At 49.1% G+C, this 25,373-nt stretch overlaps 1 protein-coding gene across 2 annotated transcripts in view; it reads left to right on the top strand.

Moving 5' to 3' along the window:
- Wdtc1 (WD and tetratricopeptide repeats 1) overlaps positions 1-13,109 on the top strand; it is a 49,498-nt gene extending 36,389 nt beyond the window's left edge. Inside the window, exons 8-16 of one of the 2 annotated variants that reach the window (XM_028759804.1) lie at positions 1,015-1,109; positions 1,560-1,675; positions 3,519-3,591; positions 4,133-4,241; positions 5,223-5,396; positions 8,257-8,492; positions 9,077-9,251; positions 10,200-10,392; positions 11,232-13,109. In XM_028759804.1, the coding sequence (XP_028615637.1) occupies positions 1,015-1,109; positions 1,560-1,675; positions 3,519-3,591; positions 4,133-4,241; positions 5,223-5,396; positions 8,257-8,492; positions 9,077-9,251; positions 10,200-10,392; positions 11,232-11,429 (1,369 nt within the window). In that variant the 3' untranslated portion in view covers positions 11,430-13,109. The remainder of the gene's footprint in view (positions 1-1,014; positions 1,110-1,559; positions 1,676-3,518; positions 3,592-4,132; positions 4,242-5,222; positions 5,397-8,256; positions 8,493-9,076; positions 9,252-10,199; positions 10,393-11,231) is intronic. The other variant, XM_028759805.1, reaches the window with a different exon arrangement.
- Positions 13,110-25,373: the final 12,264 nt, after the last annotated feature.

The following is a 25,373-nucleotide window of genomic DNA, read 5'->3' as shown; positions in this document are numbered from 1 at the left end:
ACACACACACACACACACACACACACACACACACACACACACACACACACACACTGAGACAGGGTTTCTCTGTGTAGACCAGGCTAACGTTGAAATCACGTAGATCAACCTGCCTCTGCCTCCTAAATGCTGCGATTAAAGGCAAGGCATGCATCACCACTGCTGGGTTTTATGTAATCTTGACTGGCCTTGAGCCAGTCAAAGTCGGGCTGACCTTGAACTCATAAGAGATCTACTCTGCCTCCCAAGTGCAGAGATTATGCCACTGTCCCTGACCCCAGAGTTACAGTCTTAAACATGTGACATTTTGTTTATAATAGTTTTGCTTATTATGATACTGGGATAGAACATGCAGCCTTGTACATGCTAGACAAGTTGTTCTACCACTGAACTACATACCTGTCCCTATTTTATTATTTTAAAAAATTGAAAGATTGGGGCTGGGGAGATGGCTCAGTGGTTTGGTTCTGTTAGGTTCCCACACCCTCACGGCTCACTGCTCCAGCCACAGGGACTCTTCTTCTGCCACCCGAACTCACATGTCCAGACCCCCACACAGACACAGACACTTCATTTTTAAAATCAAATATATATTTAAAACAGAAAAGAAAAGGTAAAATCAAGAGTGGTGGCACACTACTGCAATCCCAGCACTTGAGACACAGGGAGTGAGTCTCAGAGGTTCAGGGCTATCCTTCTCTACAGAGCTGCATTTGAAGTGAACCTCAGCTAATGTGACACTGTCTCCGAAAAGAAAGAAGGTAGAGGGGGCAGTCTCTTGGAAGAACCCAGGCATTCTCCACAGCCTTGGCTATCCCTGATCCTAGGACAGGTCTAGCCTACTCTACTTGCACTGGTGTTCACAGCCGTCTAAAGAGCAAACCATGGAGTGCTTGTGTCAGGAAGAAAGATAACTTCTGTCCTTCTGTACCTCTAGAGACATGACCCTGGGTTTTCTCTGTGGAGTGTGATCCAGCCAGCCAGTTTTAACCTCTCCAATTTTCCTTCCATCAGAAAGAGCATGAAGCAGAGCCCTTCGGCAGGCGTGCACACCTTCTGTGACCGGCAGAAGCCCCTTCCGGATGGTGCAGCGCAGTATTATGTCGCAGGTAGGGCCCAGCCTGGCTCTTGCCTGGACCTTGGCTCTTTCTGAGGCTGGCCAGAGGGTAGGGTGTTAGAATCAGACAGGTCTGGACTTTACTCCTCATTTTGACCAGTTGTGTTACTGTCAAAAATCACTTAACTCTGAGGAGTTCTTCTCTCTAAAATAGGGTTGTAATCCCAGAACTCAAGAGGTTAAGTAAGGAGGGAGGCTCAAAATCACAACACTGATCTGAAAGAGCTAGTAATAAAACCAGTCTGGACTACATAGCAAGACCCTTTGTCACACACACAAAATGACTGAGGGGCAAGCCCTTGGCTGCTGGCTCATTGATTATGTTGAGGGCTCAACGCTACAAGCTCCCTCCATGAAGTGGATTCCTGTCTTTACACTGTCCCCTGACTCTTTAAGTAGGGGCTGAAGTCTCATTGTAGGGTCATTGTGCTCTTCTTGGCAGGTCACCTGCCAGTAAAGCTGCCTGACTATAACAGCCGTCTGAGAGTGCTGGTTGCCACGTACGTGACCTTCAGCCCCAATGGCACAGAGCTGCTAGTCAACATGGGAGGAGAGCAGGTAGGTTCCCTGCCTGGAGAGTCTCACCCGCGTCCCCTATCTTGGCGGTAAAAGTATCAGCTTCCTTGTAAATGACATACGACATGTGAGGGACCGTGGTTACCCTAACCTAGAACTAGACAGACATATGGTATTTTGGTTAAGAATGCTTTAAAGGGTTTGACAAGTGGCTCCTCCGGTAAAAGTGCTTGCTGGCCAAGCCTGACAACCTGAGCTTAGTCCTAGACCCCAATGTAGAAGGAGAGAACCTCTGGGACCAGCTTGGTTTACACAGTGAATTCCAGGCTAACCAGAACTATTGAAAACAGTTGGAAGAAAGCTGTCCTGATGTCCATGTGCACTGTGGTGTGTTCTTGCTTGCATTTCCCGGGACACTACACACTCACAGCCTAATAAGAGAAGAAAAAGAAGATAGGCATTGAAATGGATAGACCATGGGCTAGCAGTGTTAGTCACTGAATACAGTACTTGCCTAACATGCACAAAACCGAGTTTGATCCCTAGCACTACATAAGCCAGGAAACCAGGGATGGTGATCATTGCCTTCAAATCCCAACATTCGAGAAACACTAGAGGATCAGGAGTTAAAGATCATCCTTGGTTATATGTAACAAGTTCAAGACCAGCCTAGGATACATGGAACCCTATCTGAGAGGGGAGGAAGTGAGAGTAGAGGAGATGAGAGAGGTTAGGGGAGGAAAGAGAGAGGAAGTAACAGACATCATGCTGGCTTCATGTGGTGGCTCCTGTAATCCCAGCTTCAGGAGGCTGACACAAGAGATAGAAAATACAAGGCCAACCTCAGTTCACAGTGAGACCTGTCCCTGAAGAAGAAGGGAGTGCTACACTCCTACACTAACCTGCTACCTACTGTTTCCAGTGATTTGAAGCAATTGTCTATCTTTTTCCGAGCCTCAGTTTCCTCTCCTGGTGTTTCCTGGAAGGAAATCCTTGAGACTTAGAACTCAGCCAAGCTTTGAGCTAGGGCCAGCTTTGAGAAGTGTTACTTGATAATGCCAAGGTGCCAACCCAGATTTATATGCTCTCAGCTCAGGATGTGTACTGAACCTTGTAGAAATTTATCTCCAGTCATCCCTTGTTGTGGCACTAGCATTCTCATAAACATGATAGGGACAGATGCAAATACAGACGGCCCTGAAGCTGACAGCAAACACAAGGAAGGGAAACAGTGACCCATCGTCATAAGCAAGGTGTAAATACAAAAGAGACTGGAGAGTGGGTGAGCACCTGGCTTGAGGGAGATGGGGCTAAACGCAAAGCCTGGCAGAGCAGTCCGAGGCAGCAGGGCTGGTTGGAGGCCTGCTATGCTGCTCTTAGGACCCTGGTAAAGTATGGAATTCAGAGTCTGCATTTCTTCATCTGCAGAAAGGATGATGCTGATACTAACAGGCTCTTCATGTTGTACTTTCTGGGATAAGTCCATATAGAACATTTAGCAGAACTCTGGAACACAGTAAGCACTGACGAGCACTCAGTGAATAGCAGGTAACATTTGCTTCCTTACAGGGGTAATGGGCAGTGTCACTTTTAGTAGCTTCTCTTCTCTGAAGCCTCAGTTTCCTCGTCTGTAAAACAAGATATTGGAGTGCCTTTGAGTACCTTTCAGATTTAAATATGTGCTCTCAGGTAATGACCATATATCAGCAAGGGTTTAAGTCACATAGCCTACCCCAAGACTCAAAAGCTTCCGTGGAAGCATCGGGCTCGCGCTCAGGTTCCATACTCACTGGGAGCTGAGGATCCGATCTTGAAAGCTGCCCAGATCTTGCTGGTGCTTCAGCCACGTGCTTGCCTCATGGCCTCCATCTCTCCTCAATCCCAGGTGTATTTGTTTGACTTGACTTACAAGCAACGGCCATATACCTTCCTCTTGCCTAGAAAATGCCACTCAGTGGGTAAGTTCTACCTTAGGGAACCCTGCTGTGGTGGGTGGAGGCTTGTGTACTTTCCTTTGTAGAGAAGCCCACTCTTTACTCTGACCTGTGTCTATACACTCCAAAAGAAAAGATCTCTACACTGGCCTTATCAGAAGGGTAGTCATACGGGTCAGAGATCTGTCCAAGGCTTTGCACCCTTCTGGTGCCCTGGCTAAGAACTTGAAGTAGTAGCCCTTTCTCTTCTCATCCTGGTTCATGGATTTCTTCCTGTGGCTTACAGCTGGTGCACCCACCTCTTCACCCCTCTTTTCCTCCCCAACCTCAGCTGTAGGGAATGTCAGACAGAAAGGAGCTATATCCTCTGTAGCCAGCAGAGGGTGCACAGGCTTTTCTTCATACCACTGCCTGCCTGTCCTGACTTGTTTTCTGTGACTGGGTCAGATCTGGGAACATAGTCTCACAATGGAGCCATCAGATTCTGTGATGGAAGCCAAAGGGGTGCAGAGAAGTGAAGCCCTCCTCCTGAATTGTCATTGTTACTTTCTTCTCTTTCTGCCAGAAGTCCAGAATGGCAAGATGTCCACTAATGGTGTGTCCAACGGTGTGTCGAATGGCCTACACCTTCACAGCAACGGCTTCCGGCTGCCAGAAAGCAAGGGGTGTATCAGGTAAGGCCAGCTGACCTCAATGGCCTTTCAGTCTTAGTTACAGCTTATGGACAGGAGAGAGAAACATGGCCTGTAAACCTCTCTTCTTGGGGTTGGAGAGCCTACTCAGCAGTCAAGAGCACTTGCTGCTCTTTCAGAATACCTAGTTTCTATTCCCAGAACCTATGTAGCTGCCCACAGCTATCTGTAGCTCCGTTTCCAGTAGATCCAGTGCCCTCTTCTGGCCTCCTCAGGCACTGCACACACTTGGTGCACAGACATTGATATAAGAAAAACACTCATAATACAAAAATCTCAACAAAACACACACACAGTGCATGTGTGCATGTGTGTGCATGCACACACAAACAAAAAACCCTCCCTCCTGACCTTAACCCAGTTGTGAATCCCAGATGGTAGAGGTTGGGCCAGAGAGGCTTCTTAGAGAACAGCTAGTGTTCTGAAAGCCACTTCTGAGAGGCTGCCAAACATGCCCAGAGTGCCGTTTATCCTTCTGTCCCAGTCGCTGGGGTAAGTAAGAGTCCAGAGGCATGGGAACTTTGTCTCCCATGCAGATGATCTGCCCTGTTACACTGTTTCCCATTTTACAATAGTCTCTGCCTCTGTTCTCTTCCCACCTCTCTGTTGGGCTTAGATATTCAAATTGTCCTGTCCTTGACAAAACAGAATTCTCTCCTAGGAGGAAGTAGAGTGGTCACAAGGTGTGGATACAGGTGACCTTAGTGGCTCTCCCTAAGCCCAAACATTTGATTAATAATTTCTTTATTCCTTTCCAGACAGCCTTTTCTGCCTCTTTTACTGGCTCATGGTATTTGGAATTATACATATTCTTTCGTGGTAATAGGAAATGGCCCAAGCTCAGGGTGACAGTGGCCCTTTTCCTGGATGGCAATGAGATGCCAGGGTCCACAGAACCACTCATGGCCCTTGGGTAGGATGATCAGCCTTAACTGGTCTGTCTCTGTTCTCCTTCCCTCCCAGCCCCCAGGTGGAGCTGCCCCCATACCTGGAACGTGTGAAGCAGCAAGCCAACGAAGCCTTTGCCTGCCAGCAGTGGACCCAGGCCATCCAGCTTTATAGCCAGGCTGTGCAGAAGGCCCCTCACAATGCTATGCTCTACGGGAACCGAGCTGCTGCCTACATGAAGCGCAAGTGGTGAGTGGGCACCACAGAGGTTTTTGGGTCAGACCACAAGACCAAGTTGCTAGGGCATCCATAGAAGGTAGCACTTGCAGCCCTCTGCCTCTTAGGGTCTCTTCAATGTAGGCCCCCTCCTTTCTTCCTAAGGCTGAGGTAACACAAGACATTTAGTGTGCAGGACATTCACACATTGCTTTGTTATAAGGTGTAAATGGAGGTAGGGATTAAGAGGGGTGTTCATACTAATTATTGGAGATTAGATTGGACTTTGAAGGAACAGTGGAATCTTGATAGATGCAGCTGAGGAGCTTGATGAACTCAGTTATTTTCATAAAGTGATTTTGCAGTTGAATGGCCCTGCATTTGCTTTCTGGGCTTAGACCCACTCACTGACCAAGTACAAACTAGACCTCAGAGATACACTGACTGGTAGTAAAACAGGTCAATATCCTAAGATACCCCACACCTTCAGAGACCATCAGGGCCCCAGTCCTGCCTGCAGCACCATCAGACAGGCAGGCAGGCAGGCAGACCCCCATCCCCCAGCCAGGGCCAAGACTAGAGACAGATAGAGCTGGGCCCACAGCCATTTCTGCTCCGTCTGGCATCCGTCGGCTCTGCCCAGACAGACAGGCCAGCTGGTGTGCCATCGTCTGGCTGAAAGTAGGCAGGCCTGGGGAAGCTTAAGAAACCCACCCAAGTCAGCAGGATGGGATTGGGGGAGATGCCACACACACAGAAGTTAGATGAAGCATCAGGAGTTTCCCCAGGGATCAAGGGGCACCCACGTTCAAAAGAGGACTATATGGGGTCTAGGCCATCTGAGGTGTATCACCTCTGTTACACTGATTAGGAGGATGTGACAGACCCTTCATCTAGACTTGGCTGAGAGCTCAGCTTCCTGTCTGTATTTTTGCTGAAAGAAGTTGGTGATTTCCTAATTCACAGCTTGATTTCTGAGTTCCTACTATGTGCTAGGTACTGGGAAAAACAGTTGTATCACTCTGAGTCCCTGTGCCCCAAAATGTCCAGCCTCTGGACAAGAATCAGATCTCTGACATAGTTCAGCATGAACCATAGGAAAGATGCAGGAAGCAGTATGTCTTGTAAATGGTCAGGTAAAGTGCTGTGGCACCAAGAAGAGTTGAGTCACCTCAGCTCAGGATCAGGGAAGCCTCAGAAAGATGTGGCGTCTGAATGGGCTCGAAGTGTGGGCAGCTTAGACAAGGAGATGAGGGGGAGGAGAGGACTGTGGGAAGGGCACTGCAGGGAGAGGAAATGGTGTGAACAAAGGCGTGGGGGCGGGGGACTACTCAAGAGCCTGCTTCAGAACAGCAAATCCATTTGGCTGGAGCAGAGGGTTCTGGAAAGGACTGGCAGGGGATGAGTCTGTGAGGTAGCCTGGGGCTTGCCTGGAAAGGGCTTGGAATGCAGAGGGTGGCATTTGGCCTTGATTCAGTGTGTGATGGGCAGCTACTGGAGAGATTTGAGCAGGGATGTGCAGAGGGCTGTCTTTTCAGGGAGATTGATCTGGCAGTACATCCAGGATGGGTGAGCCCTGGGGCCAGCCTGCTCTTTTTTTCCCTCATCCCCACATGCCTGCCAGTGACCCCTAGAATGTCACATTCTGTCCCAGGCCAGTCTCCCCAAGGCTACCATCTGCTCCTGGAAACAGACCACCCTCTGGCTCCTGGCTGGTCTCTGGTCTGGCTCTTGCTAGGAGCTCAGAAAGGGGCACCTTGCAGGCAGTAACTGGGTTTCCAAACAGCGCCTGCTCCTTCGTCACAGCCACTCGTTCTGACGCAGAGCACACCATCAGAGCAGCTCTGTCTCCTGCCTGCCCCACATTGCTTAGCTGTCGTTTCCTTGGCTAAGGGCTGGGTGCTCCATCTGACTACATGGCAAGAGAGGGTCGGGAGGCCCCTTCTGTGACCTGTGCCCTTGGTGAAGGGACCCCTGGCTTTAGTGAGTGACTGCCAGACAGGCCCACCCCAGCCCAGTAGGAAGGGGGGAGGCTTCAATCTCCAGCCCTGAAAATATGAACATTTACATGTTTCTAAAGGGCAAAGTGGCCCTCATTGCTGCTTGGTTGTACAGATGACAGGCAAAATGTGTTTCTGGCAGCAGGGAGCTGTGCCTCCTGTCCAGGCTTAGCATAGGAAAAGGAAGGCTTCTCCCTTTACCCCTTCCAATAGAAAGCTTCTATTTCTCTTTATCCATTGGAGAAAAGAGTAGAGAGGATTTGGAGCTCCTGGTGTGCACAGCCCCTCACCATCAGCTTCCAGAGAGCTGACTTTGCCAGACAGCCAGGCCCCATCCTCCAGCCCCAGGAGGTGGAGGCCACAGCTGCTGCAGATCAGTCAGCCAGGACAGAGGGGGGTCTGGCTGAGGGCACACTGCCTGCTGGTCAGACCCTGAGCCCCTGGCCTAACACTTCTGGCTTCTCCAGACCACAGAACTGTCCTTGAGGGCCCCCTGCCTTGGACATAGCTTTGAAGGCCAGCAGGGGGATTTGAGGAGGTGGATGAAGGAAAAGAGAAGGAGGGCTTGGGGAGTCTGAGGTGGGCAGGATGCCAGGCCTTCTGCTGCAGAGCTGCGGGTGCCTGAGGTGAGCAGTGCACAGTTGCAGTCTGTGCCCAGCAGAGGGCAGCCCAACACTGCTTTTTACTGTCTCAAGGCTGGGGTTCCTGGCTTGCTCCTCAGTTTACTCCATCTTCCAGGGAGGGAGTACTGGGCTAAGCCTGGCTTCATTTCCATATCTCCTCACTCTGAGGTTTGTCAGAGATGGCCTAGAAGTAGCCACAGAAAGTGGTGGGAACCTTGTATCTGCCACGGGCCTCCCTCACCTCTAAGCTATGTTTCTGTACTCTCCCAGGGATGGTGACCACTACGATGCCCTCCGGGACTGCCTCAAGGCCATTTCCCTAAACCCTTGCCACCTGAAGGCACACTTCCGTCTAGCCCGGTGCCTCTTTGAACTGAAGTATGTGGCTGAGGCTCTGGAGTGCCTGGATGACTTCAAAGGGAAGTTCCCAGAGCAGGCCCACAGCAGCGCTTGTGATGCACTGGGCCGGGACATCACAGCTGCCCTTTTCTCCAAAAGTGACGGTGGTGAGTGTGTGCCCGGGGGACGCAGCTGTCTGCTCCCTACCCAGAGAAGCCACGGGGCTTTGATCTAGAAGCCCTGGCTTCAGGTGCTAATTTAGGAGCTCCATGGCCTTAAGACAGTCTGCTGACCCCTGAAACTCACTTCATGCCTGAAGAAGGGGATAGTCAGCAGCTCTCACTGAAACTTTGCTGAGCATTAATGGCACAGCCCAGCCAGGCAGTGTGGGCTCCAGCCAGGCAGTGTGGGCTCTAGCCAGGCCTTCCCACCTGCTTCCCAGGCAGGGCCTTAGCAGAGAATGCCCTAGGCCGAGAGAGAGCCAGTGCTGTTGGTTGCCTTTGTTTCCATCTAGACAGCAGGCATGGTGTCTAGGACAGTGCCTTAGTTCCCGGCTCAGCTCTCCCAGGTCAAACTGTGTGGCCCTGGATCCAGCACAGCCTCCACACCAGTCTCTTCTGCAGAGGGCACACCGTGCCTACCCAGCGCCTCTGTGGAGTTAGAGGGCGAGCTGGGCCATGGTGATGTGGGCTACAAATATGAGAATTGGTCTCACTGGAAGCTGCTCACCTGTCCTTGCTTTCTGCCCCAGAGGAGAAGAAGGCAGCTGGTGGTGGTGGTCCAGTTCGCCTTCGAAGCACGAGCCGTAAGGACTCCATCTCAGAAGACGAAATGGTGCTGCGGGAACGGAGCTACGACTATCAGTTCCGCTACTGTGGCCACTGCAACACCACAACGGATATCAAGGAGGCGAATTTCTTTGGCAGGTCTGAGGCCCTGAGCAGGAGGAAAATACATATCACAGTCAGCAGCAAGGGTTTAAGGGGCAGGGTCACATGGGAGACATGGAGCTACTCGTTGCCTGGCTCTGCCTCTGTACCCTAAACCAGCCATACCACGTGGAATCATGACAGACTGGCCTACGAGGCATCAGTGCTGTGTCTGGAAGTTTCCTCCACCCCTCCCCACTCTGTCTAGTGTCCTAGAGCTTGCTAGCTTTGTCTGGACACTTGGAACTTTTGTCTGCTGCTGAAAGGGAGGCAAGAACTACGAGGCTGGGCATCTTAGACCACGCCTTGGGTACTCAGACACACCCACCACAAGCCCCATCCTTGCTTTGTTTATCCCCTTTGGACTTACATCCAGAGGGTCTCTTCCCCAAGATCCCCTCCCAGTATCAACAGTGTATGAGGGCCTGTATTATAGATGGACTGTAAGATTTGGGGGTCCAAGATGTCTTGGATTGCTGAGGGAACGTTTAGCTAGATGAGGCTCTTCTTACAAGAGATAGAGACAGGAGTCAGTCCTACAACAGTGAGGTAATATTTACCTCGTGGGTATTGCAGCATCATATTGGAGGGATCCAGACAATCACCGATTTTCGAGGTGTTTTTTTTTTTTTTGTTGTTATTTTTGTTTTTTGAGACAGGGTTTTACTTTGTAGCCCTGGCTATCCTGAAACTCACTCTGTAGGCCAGGCTAGCCTCAAAATCATAGAGATGTGCCTGCCTCTGCCTCACAGGTGCTGGTATTGAAAGCATGCACCACCACTGTCCAGCAATAGTGATGACTGGTACATGCCGTATGGAAGAGCTCATTTGCATAGGAGAGTTCTGAGTCAAGGATAGCCCCTTGAGTGTGAGGAACTGAGTAGTCTTCACCGTTCCCTCCAGCCTTTCCCTGGCCTGACCTCCCTGCCCTTTACTCCCTGGCAGCAATGCTCAGTACATCGTCAGCGGCTCTGATGATGGCTCCTTCTTCATCTGGGAAAAGGAGACCACCAACCTAGTCCGAGTGCTCCAGGGGGATGAGTCCATTGTCAACTGCTTGCAGCCACACCCCAGCTACTGCTTCCTGGCCACCAGCGGCATCGACCCTGTTGTGCGATTGTGGAACCCACGACCAGAGGTGAGGACACAAGCAAGGTGGCCAAAGCCAAACGACAGGGAATGGAAGAACTGTGAGCTTCATTGCCAGGAAAGGGAAGGGAGCCATACAGGCTGGAAAGTGCTGGAAAAGATAAGCTGGAAGGTGGGAGCCCCTAGGCCCTAGGAAGCTCTAAATGCAGTGAGCATTTCTGGGCTGAGATTGGCTTTTGCATTCTTGGAGCATACACTTGAGCTAGCCAGAAAGGTGAAATGCCCATATATACAAGAGCAGGTGTGCAAGGGGGAGGACAGAGCTAGACCAGCCTCTTGTGAGACTGCCTCAGGCTCCCTGGAGGCCCTTCCCTTGTAGGCTACTGTGAGGGGCCTGCAGAAGCTGTTAGAGGCACACACTTGGAGTTGATTGCTATGCAGCCTTGCACACAGAGCACTTAGGCCAGTGTGGCCTCCTCTGCTCTAAACGTGGGCAGGTGAGCCTTCCAGTGACAGCTAGCAGACTGACGTTCATATGGTAGATCTGAATGCAGAACTGGTTTGCTGTGCTTTTATAAAGAGGACCTTTCCTCAAGGGAGAAAATGTAAAGGGGTCGTTAGAGGTAGGGGGCTGTATGGTCCCCAAGCCGACACATGTGAGGCACCCCCCAACATGTATTCCTGTGTGCACACTTCTCCCCATGTATTTAGTCTTATGTGCCCCTCAGACAACCCGGTGTGATGTCTTACATATTCTGAAGTGGATGTTTCCTCTTATATATCCCAGTGTGTGTCTCCCTGCTCGGCCTATGCGTCTGCCACAGTCCATGTGCCTCCTCACAGCTCTCCCTCCACCCTGAGCTCACTACAGCTGCCTTTCCCTGACAGAGTGAAGACCTCACAGGCCGAGTTGTGGAGGATATGGAAGGCGCTTCTCAGGCCAACCAGCGGCGCATGAACGCCAATCCCTTGGAGGCGATGCTGCTGGACATGGGCTACCGGATCACAGGCCTGAGCAGCGGGGGCGCCGGGGCCTCCGATGACGAGGACAGCGCAGAGGGCCAGGTGCAGTGCCGGCCCAGCTAGAGGCTCCCAGCCCCAGTTCCCAGCCCTGTGCCGTGATGGGGCTGGACTCATTTTAGTTTGTCTTTCCCACCCCCCGTTTTTCATTTCCCCTGTTTTGTTTGTTAGTTTGACATTGCGGATGGGGATTGCTGCAACTTGCTGGCTTTCAGACTCTTGGGCTGGTTGTCCCTTGACTGTCCCCAGCCCTGAGCAGAAAAGCAGGAGGGGAATCACCTCCGTATGCCCTTACCTCCTGCTTCCGTGTCTCTGGAAGGCTCCAGCCCTTCTCAAAACCCCTTCTGCCTCCAGTGGGGAGGCAGGAGCTGAAGCTGTCTTCATGGACTGCCCTGCCCTCAGCTGGCAACAGAAAGGGAGTGGAGCTCCCTGCTGGCAAAGGCTTGCCTTGGCCTGTTGTTGCCACTTGCTTTCCTGCCTAAGGGGCTAGCTCCCCTGTGGTCTTTCTGGAAGGTCCCTTCACAGCCACCAGTGTTAAGGTGGAAGCATAGGAAACATGGGAGCCCGCAGTGGCAAGGTCAGGCCACCTGCCCTGGTGGCAGTGGAGCTTCGTCGTCCCCTCCTGGGCCTGTTCTAGGCTGTCTCTGAGGGCTTTGCCTTTCCTATGATGTGACAGGGTGGGGCACCTCATCCCCACCCACCTGCCCCTGCAAGTACTAATGCGCCATGGCCCTCTCCTGGGCGCTCCTCGGCCTCACTGTGACCTTTCTGCCAGAGCTCCCAGCCAGGCCTACTCTGCTGAGGTGGCGCTTCCTAAGGACCCTTCTCACCCTCTGCCCTCCTTCCCTCCCGTGTGCTGAGCCGCCACAAAGACCAAAGAAGTGATGGCTTTTCTCTGTCCCCTGCTGCTCTGGGGGGAGTGGGGGGGAAGTCCTCAGCTCAGCTGTCCCTCCTCAGCAGCCCCAAGCTTTACACTGGACACGGCGCCCACTCCACCGCCAAGCCCCCTCTCCCTCTGGCCCCTTGGTTCCTGCTCTGGAGCTGGTTCATGCCAGCCTCCCCCAGCCCTGTGTGCTTCCTCTGGGCTGCAGCCCTCCAGCTGCAGCCTCTAGGGAGACGCAGTCTTCCCCCTCCCTCCCTTCTTCCCTCCCTCTCCCCTCCCTCGCCCCTGTCTCTGCCAGGTGCCTCCTCTCAGTCAAGCTTCTGAGCAGCCCTGGAGACAGGAGGCCACGTTAAAAGCTTTTTCACAGTTTTAAGGAGATGGGGGGGTGAGGCTAGTGGTGGGGGGTCTGGCACCATCTCACTGCTTTAATCTCAGCGACACAGGTGGCAGCTTCTCCCCTTCCTGCCCACCCCAGGTCCTCTTCCCACCCTCTCTCCTAGCTTGGTGATGAAGTGTATTTATTGGTGAAGGAAACAGCTGCTGCTGCTGCTGCTTCTCCTGCTGCTGGGACTTACTCCCCTGTCTCTTCCTCATGACCTTTCTCAAGCCAGGAAGGGGGAGCAGGAGTGTTGGGCTGGGCCCTGGGGTACAAGAACTGGCCAGGGTACCTTTGCTTTCCTATGTTCAAGCCACCTGCCATCCCCCCTGTCCATCCTCCTGTCTCCCACCCGCCTGCCTAGCCTGGACCCTGCAGTGTGGAGACACATAAGCCTTACTGTCCTCTGGGGCAGGAGCCGAGCCTTTTGTTGCTCTGCTCCCGGGAGAGTGAGGGTGACGCAATTGATTAAAACCATTTTGTTCTAGCCGTGACTGGTGGCATTTGTTGGGAGCACCAATGGGTCTTGAGTCCCTCCCCACCATGGCTCTGTGATGTGAAGCAACCACACCTCTGCTGAGCAGAGTAAGACCTGCCTTGTATGGGTCGGGTCAGCCCAGCAGGCCTAGTACGAAGCCCACAGCCGAGCCCACAGCTGTGATTGGACGCCATCAGCTTTTACTCTCAGCCTTTCTCCCTTTGGAAACGATGACGGATTTCAAATCTTGGTAGTTTTTCAGATTCTTTAAACTGAACCCAAGACAGGTGCACATCCCGTCCTGTGATCCTCAATGCATGGTTCTTCTCTGTGTGTTATAAGGGGTGAGTGTTTTACACAGTCAGTCGTGTGTGTGTGTGTATTATAAGGAGTGAATATTGTACACAGTCACTTGTGAGTGTGTTATAAGGAGTGAGTGTTTTCCACAGTCGGTCGTGTGTGTGTGTGTGTGTGTGTGTGTGTGTGTGTGTTATAAGGGGTGAGTGTTTTACAGTCACCCTTCCCCACCTGCCATGTGTTCTGTGTTCCTTTCTATTTTACTACAGAAAAAATATGATTGTAGCCTACTGAAGGGACGGACTTCAGAACCCATGGGGTTTAGTTTTAGTTTTGTTTTGGGCTTTTTGTTTGTTTTTGTTTTTGTTTTTCCTTTGTGTCCTAGATTATCTGGTGATTTCTTAAACCAAAAGATTCCAGAATTTTTTGGCTCACAACAGTTTCATCGTAGTAATTTTTCATGGGGCCTCCAAAAAAAAAAAAAGAAGGCTGAGCTCAATTTATTAAGTATTTAAGTCAAATCGCAAATTGCTTGGGGGTTTTTGTGGCAAAAACCTAGCAAATTAGTTATATTTTAAAAAGTAATATAATACACATAAATTAGGAGAAACTATTGAGACAGGCTCTCTAGCCCAGGCTGTCCTTAAATTCAGCAGGTAGTCAATAGTGATCTTGGACTTATGATCCCCCTGCCTCCATCCCCTGAGTGCTGGGATCATGGGTGTACACCACCACACCTAGTTAATGTGATGCAGTTGATTACACAGTAGGGTGGACCCCAGGGCATCGTGTATGCCAGGGGAGCACTTCCCACTGAGCCACACAGCCACCCTATCTTTTCTTTAATAGCCAGTTCCAGATGGGATCTATGTACTTGCTGGGTGCTGCACAGCTTCTCAAACTTTTATTCACAAGCAGATACCACCACCCATCGCTCTAATTCCACATTGATTCATTTTTATTGCAGTGACTACTAAAAACTCAACTTTGGTTTTGGTTGAGACAGGGCCACTATTTTATGTATCACCGGCTGCCCTTGTAGGACAGGAACCTTGAACTTAAGCAGAGATGTGCCTGCTTCCCTAGTGCTAGGATTTAAGGTATGTGTTACTAAAGCCATCTAAAACCCAACTCCCCGAAAGGGTATAGTCAAAAGCAGTGTGATGTGGCCTCCTCATTAAACTGCAGACTACCTCAAGCTGGCCAGTTTCTCGGTGGCCAGTAGATGTTGGTAGCGCTCAGATTTAAAACATTCCTCTTTGCTGTCAACACCCTACCAAGGCACCTTAAGGTCCTTTGATACAGTTCAGGAGCTGTTAGCGTCACAAGAACAGTTCCTCTGTGAAACTTAAGAATCTTCTCTTTGTAGTTGTGGGAAAAGCCAAGCTGGGATAACTGGCTGTGCCTCATCAGGTCCAGACAAAGACCCTGTGTTCCCACATTAAGTCTTCAGAAGCTTCAAGGCATTTCCAAACTGTGCAGGAGAGGTAGAGTGTCCCAAGACAAGGAAGGTGCAATGCAGTGCTGTGTTTGGAGACCCAAGTGATTGGTTTGGGAAAGGTTATAGATAGTGGGGTGACTAGAGGATCCATGTCCTCAATAAGAGACCTAGGCTTGCTCCGGTGACAAAGAGCCATTAGAGTTTACCAAGAGGACGGCAACAGTTATAAGCACTTGTTCTTGCCGAGGACCTTGAGTTCTGTCCCTAGCATACACATCAACCATCTGTAACTTCCGTTCCAGGGGACCCAACATCCTCTCCTAGCCTCATGGACACTGCATACATGTGGTGCAGACACATATGTGCAGACAGACACCTATACCCACAACAGAAAATAAGTAGTTAAGAAGTGAATGAGGGCCGGGAGTGGTGGCGCACGCCTTTACTCCCAGCACTTGGGAGGCAGAGGCAGGCGGATTTCTGAGTTCGAGGCCAGCCTGGTCTACAGAGTGAGTTCCAGGACAGCTAGGGCTACACAGAGAAACCCTGTCTCGAAAAACAACAACAAAAAGTGAATGAGAAGCTGTTTTGGAATTCACAATATAGACCAGAGGCTAGCCTCGAACACACAGATCCCCCTGCCTCTGCTTCCCTGGTGCTAGGATTAAGAGCCACCATGCTCAGTGAGGGAGAAAGTTGTCAGAGTTAGTAGGAGCTCTTTCCTTCCTCTGAGCTAATAGCTTTAACCATTTTTTTTCCCTAGAGTAGTTTTAGGGTTACAGAGAGTTGAGGAGTCGTAGGATGACTTGATAAGATCCACATCACACAGACAGACATGAGGACCCAGATGCTGCTGTAATCCTAGTGCTGGGGTGGCCGAGACAGGAAGACCCTCTAGTCCAGCTGAGTCAATAAGCTCCAGGTCCCATGAAAAGGTCCTGTCTCAGAAGACAGGAGGCAGTAGAGGACACCCACCATGTACACACTCACAAACATGCACACACAGAAACAAAAGGCACAGTGAGGTCCGTGCTCCCTGCTCTCACCCCGCTCCCTGACTAGGTCTCTGTTACTGGTACCTTGAGCTTGCCTATATATCAGTCACTTTGTCAATGCTGTGTCAAAAATACCTGAGAAAACCAACCAGGGACAGTTTATTTTGGTTCATGTTTTCTTAGGCTTTGGGTAATGATCAGCTGGTCCCATTGCCTTTCAGCCTGTGTGTGGCAAGGCAAATACCTGGTAGGACAAGGGACAGAGGGAAGTTACCCACCTCACAGTAACCAGGGTGCAAAGAGACAAAAGGAAAACACCCAGTGACCTTTGTCCCCCTGTCAGATTTGTTTTTTTTTTTTTTTTTTGGTTTTTCGAGACAGGGTTTCTCTGTGTAGCCCTGGCTGTCCTGGAACTCACTCTGTAGACCAGGCTGGCCTCAGACTCTGATCTGTTTGCCTCTGCTGGGATTAAAGGAGTGCACCACTGCCACTTCTTGGCTACCAATTTTTTTTTTTTAATCTCTAGAAATTGGGATGGAGAGGTGGCTCATTAGTTAAGAGCACTTCCTGCTCCTCTGGTTCCCAGCATCCTCACTGGGCAGCTCAGAAGCCAAGACTGGGCCTCACATACATCTGCCCAATTGTCTACCAGAGTGAGACTGGTAGACAATAACAAGGAAAGCCATGTGACCGTGAGTTCTGTACTGAGTTTATAGATGCAACATCAAAAGTAAGATCAATGAGTACTAAGATTTCATCCGACTTCAAAACTTGGGCTCAGCAAAGGACACTCTTAAAGAATGAAAACTCAAACCAAGGATTATAAAGAAATGGTGCCAACAGAGAAAGCATTTTGGGTCTGAAATCTGCAGGTCCTACATTTTGAGACCGGGTCTCTTGGAGCCTAGGCTGGTTTTGAACTCTCTGATCTTTTGCCTTTACCTCCCAAGTACTAGGATTATAATTATAGGCACATACCACCAAGCCCAGCTTGCTGCTTTTTGTTTTATAGATAGCCTCACACTGTAGCCCAGGCTGGCCTGGTACTCTCAGCAATTTGAAGTACTGAAATTGCAGTCATGAGCCATCACACTCAGATCCAAAGATCGCATCAGTTTTGAGCCAGGTGTGGTACATTCATGCCTGTAGTTTCAGCAGTTAGGAGGTAAAAGCAGAGACAGTTCAAGGCCAGCCTGAGCTACAAGACCTTGTTTCAAATGGGTTCTGGGGTGGACTCAAAGATACTATATACAGGACCTGGAGAGGTGGCTCAGTGGTTGAGAGCATTTGCTGCTCTTCCATAGGTCCTGGGTTCAATTTCACAGCACCTACTGGTGGCTGTCAACTCTTAATTACTGGGGATCAGACTCCTTTTTCTGGCTATATATATACTCTGTCAGGCATGGTAGCAGGCAGATCTCTGAGTAGTTTGAGGCCAGCCTAGTCTACAGAGCAAGTACTAGAACAGCCAGAGCTACATAGAAAAACCCTGTCTTGACCAAAAGAGAGGAGAGAGAGAGAAAGAGAGGGCCAGCCAAGCATGGTGGCACACACCTTTAATCCCAGCACTCAGAAGGATTAGGCAGGTGGATCTCTGAGTTTGAAGCTAGCCTGTTCAAGTTCCAGGACAGCCAGAGCCATACAGTAGAGACCCTGTCTCAAACCCCATGCCACCCCTAAAAAAATACCTAACCACAGATGTCCTACAAGCATTGTGAGGTGATAGTTAACATGGTGGGTGTGGTGGCACATGTCTTTAATCCCAGTACTAAAAAGTCAGAGGCAGGAGGATCTCTTTCTGAGTTTGAGGCTACCCTGGTCTATATAAAGAGTTCCAAGTTAGCCAGTGCATCATAGACACTGTCTTAAAAAAAACAGTCAACATATCATTACATCTTTAAAAAGGCAACATGTCATTACAGAATAGCGAAATAACAGAAAACTCTACACCTCTGTCAGGATGGTTTAAACAAGGGACAATACTAAACACTAACAAGCATGTGGAGTAACTGCAGCTTGATTCATTGCTGCTATAAAGGCAGAATTAAAATCAGAAACGGCCTTTCTACTTAGCCTAAGCTGACGTGGAACTTATGTAGCCCAGATTTATGAGCCTTCTATATAAGTCTCCCACATGCTGGGATTAAAAGCCATACCTAAGTAATATACTCACTTTTTAGGAGAGAATGCAGTTCTTATTGGCGTTCACCAAAATGAGGCAAAATCTTCCGTGCAAAAACACATACCCAGATTTTTTTTTTTTTCATGATTGTCTAAGCTGGAATCAGCCAGCATGTGCTTCAAAAGGTCAGAGGATAAACTAGCTACAACCAGCTACAGCCATACAATAGAATGTTCCTGGAAAAAAATCCTTCTGCATATGCATGAAAATAAAAAGGGAAAAAAGAAAGCCAGGCATGGCAATCTTTAACCCTAGTACTCAAGATGCAGAAGCAGGCAGATCTCTGCAAGCAACAGAAACAAGAAAGGTAACGGATCTAGCTGTGTGCTGTGGCTTGCACCTGTGTTCCCAACTACTGAGAAAACTGAAGTAGGGTGCCCGGATTTCAGAGTTCTAGGCCAGCATAAACAGTATCTATCCCATCTCAGGAAATTTAAAAAAAAAAAAAAAAGTGGGAGGGGCTGGAGACACATCACACATCAGTTAAGAGCCCTGGCTCCTCCTCTGGCCAGGTTTAGCACCTAACACACAGGGCAGCCCAAAACCATCTGTATATACCCCAAGAGATCCCAAGCTCTCTCTGGCCTCAGAGGGTCCCAGGATCACATGTGGTACATAGACCTATCCAAACAAGACACCCATAATGCATATTAAATATTTTAATGTGCATATAATACATGCACAGTGAAATCAGTAAAGGTGACACATTTTACTATTCCAGCTATGTGGCTCTGGAAAAGGCAAAAGTATAAATAAAGACAGGGAAAAAAGATCAGCAGAGGTCTAGTTTTAAAGCACTGCACACGTGTGACTCATCCAAGGCTCTCACTGGTCCTGCTGATAAGAGAGCCTGGAGGTTCAGATAAGCTCACGTGGTGGAAAGACACAGCAAAGCAGACATTGCAAATAGATGTGTGGGCAGGTATAGCCCCAGAGACCTGTGATGGTCTCAGTACAGATCACGCTAAAATGTGGTTGCAGAACCTAAGAGTTTCTTAGTTCAGGGAGTCTCAGACCTGGCCATAAGCAGGATCTTTTTCTTTTTTTCCCTTCCCCTTCTCCCTCTTGCTCCAGCCCCACTCCCTCTGGCCCCCACTGGCTCGTATTATAGGGCATCAGATCTCATTACAGATGGTTGTGAGCCACCATGTGGTTGCTGGGATTTGAACTCATGACCTCCGGAAGAGCAGTCAGTGCTCTTAACCTCTGAGACATCTCTCTAGCCCAGCCCCCCTCTCCCCCCCCCATCTTTAAAATATTTTCCTTGTCCCCCTACCCAGAGCTTCTGTGTTGATTTGGCTGAAGTGGAGCCTAGCAGTCTATGTGTTTCTTTGAACCTGTTCATGATCTTTCTGTGGTGAAGCCCGAGCTGAGAGCACTAACCTGGCCATGTTCATACTACATGAGCACAGACAATGAATTCCAAAGAGAACGAGGAAAAGGATGACTGGCTCCCAGCCAAAGAGCAAATGAAGCTAAATCCCTGATCTCTGATTCCTACTTCAGTTTTTTGAGTCATTTTGTTGCAACTGGAGAGATGGCTCAGCAGTTGGTGAATTACTCCTTCAGGGAACTCGGATCTCACTCCCAGGCCCCATTGGTAGATCAGAACCATTTGTAACTCCAGTTCCAGGGGATCCAATGTGCTCTTCTGGCCTCTAAAAAGACTAAGCACGCACATGGTGCACAAATAGACATACAGGCAAAACACTCAACAAAAATTTTAAGTCATTGTCTTAGCATGCCCAAGGCCCTGGTTTTTGATCTTCACTAAAACACTACAACATTTTCTTATGTTACTACTCCTGCTGTGTGTGTTTCAGCTTTCTGTGTGTCTGGCCTTGGACTGGCCACTGGCACAGTAAGAATGCACACAATAGACCTGGTTCCTGACTGTTCCTGCCAGCCCAGAGCTTCCAGACTCTGGAAGTTGTGGAATAGCAAGCTAGGGGATTGTGTTTGGCCCCTGAGCATTGGCCTTTGATGGGAAACAAGATCCTCTTAGGTACTGTTCAACCAGTGTCCCACCATGTATCAGGCTCAGACTTAAGGATATTAACATGGCCATCGGGCAATGGAAGGCTATTGGTATTCAGGGTTAAGGCAGGAAGATTGAAAAGAGACACTGAGGGTGAGTTTAGGCTTCTCCAGCAGCAGGGAGAATCTGCCTCTCTCAGACTGACCTGGCAGCTTCCTAGAAGTGCTTTTTATGCTTTTTATTGTTACACAAAAGGCACTTTTAGCAAGTCAACTTCTGCATACCGAAACCTCTTATCTGATCTAACCGTTGTCTTGAAGGAACCACCACCTAAGCAATTCTCAGCCTTGGGAGAGTTCTGGTTTGCCAGACAGGTCTCCAGACTAAGTTATGGAAAGGCTCTGAGAATCCTTCAAAGGAACAAGCCCATAAAGTCTTAGATAACAATCCCTGACAAAAGGGCTGCTTCAAAGCCTAGGTGCCATCACTCCAGACTCAGGCCAAATGCAACTGCTACAGAAGGCATCCTGCTCTAAGGTAGGACTGATCTGCTTGCCTCTGCCATGTTTCTTTAAATGAAAATCGGCCCTAGTTCTAAAAAGCCATAGTTTACTGTTTCAGACTGACTCTCTGTTCCTGTCAGTCTCCCTTTCCAGCAGAGACAGGTAGATGTGGCTTAGATTCCAATATGTGCTTATACCTCAGGTAAGTCCATCCTGTACACCACCTACCCCCACCCGCCCACCAACCCCAACCCCACCAACCTCTTTGGATGTATTCTTGCAGCAAAATGGAGACTGTTGCCTGCTTTGGTTATCGTCCTTCATTGTAAGGAGGCTGTAAATGGTGGTGAGAGAACAGGTGGGTATGTGTTCTCCACCAGTGATGCACAGTTTTAGTCACTGCTGATTAGCACTGAATCTTTATGTGGACCAGGCATCACAACCCCAAGATAGCGAGGTCACCTTCCATCCCAGTGCTCCAGAAGCAGAGGCGGGTGAGTCTCCTCGAGGTCCAGGCCAACCAGAGAACGACAGCACAGGATGTACACAGCCTCTTGAGAGGCAGAGCTCAAGAAGAATGTATTCGCTGGCTGGAGAGGTCGTCAGCAGTTAAGAGTAATTGTTGCTCTTGCAGAGGACCAGGATTTGATTCTCAGGAACTCACATGGTGCCTCATAACCATCTGTAACTCCAGTTCCAAGAAAGCCAACACCCTCTTCTGACCTCCATAGGCACCAGGCATGAATGTGGTGCACAGACATACATGCAAGCAAAACAGTCATCAATATCTCTAAAAATTAAAGGATTCAAGTGTTTTTTAAAATAAGGTTTCCTTTTTTTCTTTTTGTTAGAAGCAAGATCTTCTGGTGCTGAGATTGCAGGCTTGTGTCACTATGCCCAGTATCTTTTGTTGTTTGTTTGTTTGTTTGTTTGTTTTGAGACAGGTTTCTCTTTGTAGTTCTGGTTATCTAGAACTCGATATGTAGACCAAGCTGGCCCCAAACTCCAGAGATCCTCCTGCATCTACCTCCAGAGCACTGGGATTAAAGGTGTGCACCACTACACTCCGCTCCGTGCCCAGTTCTACAGGGACTGAATCCATGATTTCATATATGCTACAGAGGAACTGTACCTAGTGAACAATGCCCCAGCTGTTTCCTGTTGCAGGTGTGAAGAAACTGATGTTCTATTTCAGCTACTTTCAATAGCTCCTGACAGCTAGGCCTCAAACCCTAAACCCACTGGCCATCTCCTGAGTCCATGTGTTTCACACCATGCCATCCCAAAGTAGGAGACTTAGATTCCAGCCCGAGCTACACAGTCTGTAACCTCGCTGGGGTAAACTTGCCCGTAAAAGGGAGGAGAATAAGAAGCTGTACTCTGATACCTGAAGAGTCAGAGACTTAGTTGGCAAATGGTTTCTTCATTAAATGATTGGCCCCTTCAGTCCCCTCTCAGTTGTGGAAAGTTTCACAGCCCTAATGGGGATGGCAAGGTGAAAAAGGGAGGAGGAGGAAAGAAGAAGAGGGGGGACAGGAAGAACGAGAGGGGAGAAGGGGAAAGAAAGAAACGTAGCCAGTCTCCAGGACACAAGGTGTGATGATGGAGCTGACCAGAAAGATTGCAACATCCACAGAATCAGAGACACTGCCTGCTGGAGCACCACACCATGCATCCAGTCCAGGAGTTCCTCCAAACAGCAGCCACAGCAGCCCCTGGCTCGGTCCCATGTCACCTTTGCAGGTTTACTGACTGAGATGCAGCTTCCCCAGAAAGGAGACCATATATGGTCAACAAACAGCTCCTGGAGTACTCCTTGAGCATGCCCTCTCTCCCAGCTGACTATAGGGACCAGTAGATCCAGCCAGTCCCTTTCTCGAGGAGTTTACAATCTCCAGGGGAAGACAGCCATGTAAACAGCTAATGCTAATGCAAGTACACATGAATATTCAGTAGGTGGAAACAGCCTTCATGCTCTGGAAGCACAGGAGAAGCTTAGGCTGAAACCTTGAACATGGTGCAGGAGCAGAGGCAAAGGACATTCCTGATTAAGGAAAGGCATAAGCAGGGACAGGGGACATAATAAGGTACGGTGAGGCCAGCACCACAAGATCACAAGGACACAGAGATGAGTCTGGAAAGGAAATTTGGGATCAGCCCAGGGAGAGAGCCTTGGATGCCAGAATGAGTGGAATGCCCCTAGAGAGGAGGTTTGTGAACCCTGGGGAGTCCTACATGGAGTCAGTTGAGGAGACATCCTGACTCCCACCAAGAGAGGGAGCACCCTAGGCTCATTCTTCTAACGAGCAGCATCTTACCCTCAAAGGTTTACCAGCTTGACAGTTTCCAGTTTGCCATCCTCCCCTCCCCCAGGCAGCCCCATAAATGGATCCAGATGGTCATTCCTATTTTCGGTAGTGTAAGTGTTGGGGGAGGGGTGGCTCTGAACCCCATCAATCCTCAAACAAACTCTCTGTGTAAGAGGAGCTTCTTCCAGGCCCCGCTGTGATCTTCTGAGCCTGGGAGGCAGAGATAGTCTTTGATGGAGATTATCCATCTGGCTTGTGGGGAAAAGGGGAGACAGGCAGAGGAGGGAAGGACACAAGCCAGGGAGCCCTGGGTGAGAACAGAGGTGATGTGTGTAAGAGGAGGGGCCCTGTGAGGCGTTGTAGTGGAAGCCAAGCCTGGGAGACAAGCCCTCACAAGAGTCAGTGATGGAGCTGGCTTCTCTATACAGCTACATGACCTTCCTGTCCTGACTTCTGTAGCTACCCCAGGCAAAGCATGGATTGTGCAAGCTATAAATAGGAAGCTAGGGCTCTCTTGGTACACAGTACTAAAGCACCATGCCCACCAGCCTTTAGGAAACCTTTAAAAGGTCTAGGAGCACAAGAAAGTAGCAAGTGATAAGCTAGGTCTGGTCCCTTTGCTCAGACAATCTGTTACCAAAATATTATGCCAAGCCTGTAAGTATTTGTTACGGATCTGGTTTAGTGAACATTGGTTAAAAACCACTAAGCACTATACTAGCTAGGCACTAGGTTTATAGAAATGGAAGGCAACCATTCCTGAAATGGCTTTTCGTCAGCTGAGGAAACAATACATTGCTCTAAATGCACTCTGAGGAAAAGGGATGTTCCAGTGGAGAGTGAAAAGGGCTTTCAGACCGGAAGCCAAAAATCAGCTGTCTGGGGTAATGATGTCGCATCTAAGTCTGGAAGAATAAGTAGATGTTAGTTTAAGTGGGAAGATTGGTCTATTAAAGGCAGGGATGGGGTGTGTGCCATACTCCTCAGGATGAAGGGATAGTACTTGTGGGAGGAACCGATCAGATGTTAGGGTAGCCATAGTATACGAAGTAAGAAATAGACACAGCCTTATAAGTTACAGCATGGTATGTATTTGTATCTCACACTGAGTGCAAAGGGAAACCACTGAAGTCTGTCAGATTAAATGTTTTTTGTTAATACTGCCAACTCTGTGGCAGACCCCCAGAGACTTACTTTGGTTCTTTGCTCATCCACACATACAATCAACGATTAAAAGGCATACAAATTGCCAGTGTTGGTAAAAGAGTATCAAAGATGCACTGAAGAAGTTACACACAACTATGATTGGATCAAGCACTAATGTGACTTACTCATCTGACAACTATATAGCAGGCCTTTAATCTATTCCGGATTGTCCTAGAAGCTAGTTGCTGCCCTTCAGGGTTCACACTGCACGTGGTCATTCATAAGAGGGGTACAAACATGCTCAAAGAATTTTGAATGGATTAGAATTAGCTTCAGCTAGGATACTAATGAGATATTTAAAAGATATGTAAATTGAGAAACATTTAGTAAACATCCAATAGACGTGCATAGTTCTTGGAGCATCTGCTCTGCAGTAGTAGCAACTGTACTACCTAGTGTAGTCAAAGACCTTTGGATTTTCCACAGGATAATTTTTTTTTTTTAATGCATTTAAGTATTGGAACAGAAGGCTTTTGGCAGGTTACCATTAAAGAAGAGTAATTTCATGGAAGCAGATCTCCTCAAAGGCATAGCTTTCCACCTTCACTAAACATTGTCCACACCTTCTGTTGGTTAATAGCCTCCAGTCATGAGGAATTGAGTCTGGCTGTACTAGGCAATAGCTTTTAGCCAGAAAGAATTGCTTAGCCCCGGCTTGACAGACAGGTCTGCTTCACCTGCAGAAACAATGTGCCTGAGTATGGAAAACAACCCACTCTGGTCCCAGTCAAACCACAAAAAAAGAGCTGTAACTTCCTGATACACACACACAATAAATATATATATATATCCAAATCCCCTAGGCCTGCTGTTCCTCCAATAAAGCAGTCTCAGCCTGTTGAAACAATCTGTCTGCCTCTCTGCCTCATTTTTCTTACACCTTCCTGTAGCCTGATTCCCTTCTTGTCTTCCAAACCCATCCGCCCACTTCTCACCTCATAACATTCCATATCCCTCTGAAAATCAAAAGATTCCAAGATTGGAGCCTGGCTGCTCTATGTTCTTGAGTGTGATCTTAGACAAGCGCTAACTGCCAAGTTTTCTATTAAACAAAAAAGGACATGGCTTAGTAATGCACCCTTTTAATCCCAGCACTTGGGAGGCAGAGTCAGGAATTCAGGGCCAGCCTGATCTACATAGTGACAGAGCTACACAGTGAGACCTTGTTTCAAAACAAAAACAGACATTGTTAGTATTCTGTCTAAACTCCACCTCCACAGTTACCTGGCAACAGACAGGTATGCTCCTCCCCACAGTTACCTGGCAACAGCCAGGTAGGCCTGCCCACTATAAAAGGGGCTGCTTGTCCCCCCCCCTTAATCTCTTGATCTCTTGCCTGTAGCTTCTCTCTGCCCCCTCCCC

The sequence above is a fragment of the Grammomys surdaster genome, unplaced genomic scaffold, assembly GCF_004785775.1.
Source record: "Grammomys surdaster isolate TR1022 unplaced genomic scaffold, NIH_TR_1.0 126313, whole genome shotgun sequence".
Lineage (NCBI taxonomy): Eukaryota > Metazoa > Chordata > Mammalia > Rodentia > Muridae > Grammomys > Grammomys surdaster.
This window is presented reverse-complemented; position numbering and strand designations above follow the sequence as displayed.